General features: G+C 42.4%; 1 protein-coding gene across 4 annotated transcripts in view; it reads left to right on the forward strand.

The window, feature by feature from the left end:
* The window catches only part of Ntrk3 (neurotrophic receptor tyrosine kinase 3), a 395,515-nt gene that overhangs the window by 358,348 nt on the left and 31,167 nt on the right, over positions 1-6,000 (forward strand). For 2 of the 4 annotated variants that reach the window (XM_017803090.1, XM_008852847.1), the window contains exon 16: positions 1,993-2,067. The exons of the other annotated variants lie outside the window; for them this stretch is intronic. In XM_017803090.1, coding sequence (XP_017658579.1) covers positions 1,993-2,067 — 75 coding nt within the window. The remainder of the gene's footprint in view (positions 1-1,992; positions 2,068-6,000) is intronic. 4 annotated transcript variants of the gene reach the window in all.

Genomic DNA, 6,000 nt, shown 5'->3' on the forward strand with positions numbered 1-6,000 from the left:
ATGAACTCTCTCTTGGGAGGTTTTCCAAAGGTACCTCCTATTTGAATCTCTCTTCATCACCTTCCTGCTCTATCTGGTTTCACAGCAGCTCAGTGTCATTTGTTCTTTTCAGGAAGCAGGAACCACTCTAGCTAGTTCAACAATTGGATCAATGCACATGCCTTCAGGTTCAACGTCTTCCTACCCATACTCCTAGTTCCTCTTTATGCCACCCCCTGCTTGTTCCAGAGCCATGAGTGAATCTTCATTTCTTCAAGATAGCAATCTGTTCCCTGTGGTTTTCCTGACTGTCCCATAAGAAGCTCTTAGTCCATCCACTCCAGTTAGTTGGCCTCCTGTTCCACAATGCCGTGCACTGATTTCCACCTTTGCACAATGCCCTCTGTAATTGCTGGTGAGGGCTTCTGTAAGCAAGTGCCACAGACCAGAGGGTTTCAACAATAGAACTTACTTATTTTTTCATAGGTTGGGGATTATAATTCCATAACAAGGTATAGGCATCTTTGGCTTTTTCTCAGGCCTGCCTCCTTGGTCACCTTCTCCTTGTTTTCTTAGAAAAATCTTCCCTCTACAAGTGTCTTTGTCTAGATTTCCTCTTCTTATAAAGACACCAGTTATACTGGATTAGCATCCACTATAATAATCTGATTTGACCTTAACTACCTCAGTAAGTACTTTATATGCTAAGAAACTGGGAGTTAGAACACCAACATATTAAATCTGTGGGTAGGATACAATTCAGCCCATAACACTTTTTCTGCCCAACTGGCCATGTACACATTTATTTCTTTTTACCCTTTATTACTTCTTGCTGTTCATCCCTCACTGCCATCAAAAGCCACCAAACCCATTTCATTGCCTTCACTGGATGATTTCCTCAGCCTTACCCTCTAGGTTTGTGTATATGGACTTGCTGCTTCATAAACCTGCCTCACCAACCTGCTTCTTCCTCAGATGGTTCCTGGGCTGTTCCTCTGTATCTGATTCCATGGAGAGACAGGCTATGTCTTTCATCCTTTCCACACAGCTCTTGATCCCTGATGTACTTGAGAAATGTCAACACTATGTTACTGTGAATCCTTCCTCAAACGCAGCTAGCTCAGCTCCTCCTCTAGCTTCCTAAGAGGGATTTCAGGGGAAGTAGGCTTTGGATAGGTGGTTATGAGAATGCAGCCACCATTGACAACAGGAGGAAGAGGATTGAGAGGTCCATAAAGATGAGACCCATGCAAATGTTTTTATGCTATTTCACCTCCTTTCCAAATCAGAAAAGCAGGAGCTGGAGAGATGCTTCAGTGGTTAAGAACACTTGCTGTTCTTCTAGAGGATTCGAGTGTGATTCCCAGTACCCACATGGTGGCTAAGCTGTCCATAATTCCAGTTCCAGGGAATCAGACACCCTCTTCTGGCCTCTGTGGGCATTGCATGCATGTGGTTCACTTACATACATGTAGGCAAAATATACATACAAAATAAAACTAATAAATAAAATACTTTTAAAGAAAAACAAAAGAGGGGATTTTAACTAATACAATAAGAACAAATAATCTTCTGGGAGCTTTGACCTATGAGGTTAAGAATTCTAGATGAAGCCCATTTCCTTCCAGATTGGTAGGTTGGCTGGGAGGCTCATTCTGTTGCCACAAGTGCTAGGACATTGGAGGAAAGCTGTTGACACTTGGTGGGCCTCAGAGGCAGGCCGTTGAATGTCATGGACTAGGGGTAGCATCACACTGTTTTGGTTGGGCTATATGTGAGTGTTTCCAGGGTGGATTCCTAAGTAAGGCCTTACAAGTAGACACAATCAGCCTTCCTGCCTAGGGGTGTGGGCAAGGACTTTGGAGGTTATACTCAGGAGAGATGCCCATTCCATTAAAGACAAGCCTGCTCCCCTTTTCTCCTTGCCTTCTTTTATCCTTCCTCTTCCTTCTTTTCCCTTCATCCCTTTTCTTCTCTCTCCCCTTCCCTGCTTTCTCCCGCATTCACTGTCAGGAAGGGCCATGCCAGAAGGGCCTATTCAGCGTGTCCTGGCAACGGCAGAGGCTAGCAGCACCAGCAGCTTCCGCAGTGAGTCTGGATTTCATTTCTGGGGCTGGGCAGGGCTGTCCACACACTGACAGCTTACAGGCTTTGGAGAGGAGCTTCCATGTGTGGGAGGCTGCTGTCAACTTCTTTTTGCCTATCTCCCTCCATGGTGGCATCATGTGACAACCATGGAGGTTCCCTGCCAAAGCCATCAGTGTGCTTGGGATGTGTCATGGGTATGCAGCATGGTGAGGGTGTGGGGCCATGATCTGCTACAGAAGTGCACATCCTAATTCAAATGGCTGCCAGCATTTCTGTCCAGGCCTGTGTGTTGGTGGAGGCTGAAAGCTCTGCATGGATGGTGGTTGGGCTGCTTTCTTGCATTTTAGGAGATGTGGCCTTGAGTTTTGTACAGTCTTTCATTATCGAGTGCTCCATATGAAGTTCCCTTGAAGGATCTGAGAATGCCATAAACAAACAGGCCCACTTGATCTCAGATGAATCCTGCTCTAAAAAGATGCTGATGTTCAAGATAGCTGTTCTAGAATTGCAATAACTGAGTCATCTGTGTGTATTTGGGGGAGATTTTTACTCTCCTTACTTTATTGGTGTGGTAATTTCCGACAAGGAGTTGGACATATTTCAGGCCCAGTAGAGGATCCATCTGCCCTGCCTTGGTCATCAGACTGCATTAAATAGCTTCTTTCCACTTTTTTTCTATGGCTTTTTCCTTCTGTCTCTGGAATGAGCCATAGAATCATGAACTTTACCAACTCAGCCTTAAAAATTTAGTACAAGTCTTGCTTGTTACCTTGAGGTGCTTTCCCTCCTGGCCAGACATTATTTCTTCAAGTACTGGCTGGGTGCCTTGTAGTGGTGAGAATGTTGAAATGAGAAGCTTCTGTTTCCTAATACATGATCCTGTGCTGATATTGCAGTCCTGGAGTGGGCAGGTGAATGGGAACGTTTTGATAGTTTCATTCATCTGTCTCCTGATTTGGTTAGGGAGGTAAATTAAGCATAGCCTCCCAGGTTCTCTCAGGGCCTCAGCTTTACAGATATCTCATCTTGACACTGCTACTAACAATCCTTTAAGGTTTAGGACTTCCCTTGGTTTCCAGCCTTGTGCAACATTTGCAAACAGAACCATCACAAGAGTTTAGTCTCCTCTCAGGCTTTCACATACCACAAGTATTTCGGTTCCATCAGGGTTAACTCTTGCATTCAAGAGTTGACAAATTTTACTAAAGTATCAAATTGATCAAATTTATTAACTCCATTCATGACTTATTTATTATAGATCAATGTGTGCAGTTGATTATCTTAATTTGGACACTGCTAGAGTGAAAAGGGAAGTATTAAATAATTAAACAAGAACCAAGGGTATACATCAAGACCTTATTAGTACATTGGGATGTACACTCACTTTTTTTATGAATCCTGAGCTATTCCAAGTATGAAGAATAAAATAGGCAAAAATCTTTGCCTTTAATTAGTGAAATATAAGATAAAGATTAAGATACAGAGTAAATTAGAGAGTAGCAGTTTCTTAGAAGAAAAAATATGGGAAAGAATTAAAAGAAACATCTGCTGATGGTAGTGGTGATGGTAATGATGGTATGTGTGTGCACAGTGGCATGTCTGTGTGTTCATGCCTGTGTGCATATGTGTGCAGTTTTAGATGGGAGGTTTAAGCATCTGAGTTTATTACAGAAGATAATATATTTCATTTAATTTCTCTAAGGAGAGTTTTCTTGGCTTGACTAAACTTTTCTGAAACAACTCAGAGCTGGAAAATTTGAATCCAAATGAAGAAATAAACACAAATGTCAGGTGACAAGAATCAAACAGAGTTCAGTGGGCATGCATCTACAAAGCATGCTGTGCTTGGTAGTTAGCACAACTTTCATATCCTAGTGCCATCACTAAGAGTGCCTCAAACAGTGTATAAGACTCCATTTATTTTGAAGTCTTTGTAGAAAGTCTCTAAAGTAAATTATATGAACCCGTTAGCCTATCTTAAGGCCCTTCTTTCTTCCTTATGGAGTACCAGGGGTGGCAATGGAAAAGTAGTTTACATTGGTGAGCATCTACTGTAGGTGGGCAGTTTGCCTGGGACTTGGAGTAAGTTTACGCATAGTCTACACTGTTCCCATGAAGTTTTGGAATAAGAACACTGACATTTAAATACATAGACATATAGACATAGACAGACAGACAGACCAACACACATACACACACACACAGAAGAGTGGAGCAAAGGTTGAAATCTAAGTTAATCAAAGTCTGAAACCCTGCCTTCATCAATCAGTTAGGCTCAGCATCAACCCTTAGGTACCAGTTGGGAGGAAATGGAAAAAGAAAAAAACAATGGGACTCCTTAGGTTACCCCACAGTCCTGTGTGGGGCTGATCTGCATGGCTGAATCATGAGCTACTAGTAGATGTGTTGGGATGCCTATGTCTTTGCTGGTTGTGCATGAAGGCAGAACAGCATCTCCTGCTTCTCCACGTGATGTCACCCTTTGGAATGGGGATGCAGCTGGGCAATTTTGGAGGCATGTGAGAAAGTCTTTCTGTGTGGTGTTTATGTTAGGCAGAAGTGGAAACAACCTCAGTGCAACAGGGATCCTGGCTTTCATGCACGTTAGGAGGGCCAGTGCATGGAAGTTGGATATACACCATGGGTGGGGAGAATGCATGCTGAGTTGTGAGTCTGGACAAAAGTATTTTGATGGGGATTGAGTGAAGAGCTGTGTTTTAAGATAGCTCCTAATTCCTGTTTGCCTTTGTGAATGGAATCCACAGACTCATCTCATCCAGTCTTGGGATGCTATTTGCAAGAAGCAGATGTCTCTGGACCTCATCTCAGATATTATATTTAATGCTATCACTGTAAAACTTTGTATCTGTTTGTAATGTACTTTCATATATCTTCCAGAGGATTTAGGCAACATCTTGTTTTATGCATAAGCTGGAATTACATGGCTAAAAAAATAATCACCATTCAGATACACAATACAAATGTGACACAGTAAAGAAATATCACAGGGTGTCAACAACCCTCTCCAGTCTTGAGGATGCTCTTTTTGCCATCATGCTATTTTTCCCCTTGGACTTCTAGAATGTATTTATTCTAAGATAAGCCTTCTGTCCATCCAATGCTAATTAATCTTTGAACTTCTGGTTCCTGTAGCATTTTGCACTGTGATGACCTGAATAGGGATCTCTATGCATGTCAAGGCAAGTATCTTTTAGTTTCAGTAAGTGACATATAGATAGAGAAAAGGTATTCTTGTCATTTTCCAAGGATTTTCTTCACCACTCCAGTGCCAGCATCACAGGAATGTATTCCAGACTCTTGAATATCCCTGAGTGTGGTTGTCTTACTATTGGACTGTATCTACCTGAACCCATAGCTTGTGGTTACTGTATGGTTTTGTCCCCGACTTTGGTACTCAAGGGCAGAGGAACAAAGCATTATTCATCCTCCTCCCTAAAATACTTCTCTGAATTCCCTCTCAGAGTTCTTTCCCTTACAAAATACAAACTACTAACCTTTTCTTCTAAGATACCAACCCATCTCAGCATCAGCTCACTTCTCCATTTTCATCCACATGCTCTGTGAAATCCCAGAGGGCTAGGGGTAAAGCTTAGAAATATCTAGTTCTATTCATTCTTTGTGCTGATTACATATGGCTTACCCTTCTACTCACACATACACGGGAATATCTAAATTCTAGGAAGAGGTTAGTCACAGCTGGAGGGACAATGGGCAGGTCTCAGATACCACTATAAAGGGCACCTGGTCACAAAAATGTTTCAACCTGTGAACTTGCTTTGAAGAGTAACTAGAAACACATTCCTTTTATCAAATTTGTCTGTTTTGGGAGGAAGAGAGACAGAGACAAAGAGAGAGGGGGGGAGAGGGAGAGAGAGAGGAGAGAGAGGAGAGAGAGAGAGAGAGAGAGAGAGA

This window comes from Nannospalax galili, unplaced genomic scaffold, assembly GCF_000622305.1.
Source record: "Nannospalax galili isolate Female #2095 unplaced genomic scaffold, S.galili_v1.0 scaffold185, whole genome shotgun sequence".
Taxonomy (NCBI): Eukaryota; Metazoa; Chordata; class Mammalia; order Rodentia; family Spalacidae; genus Nannospalax; species Nannospalax galili.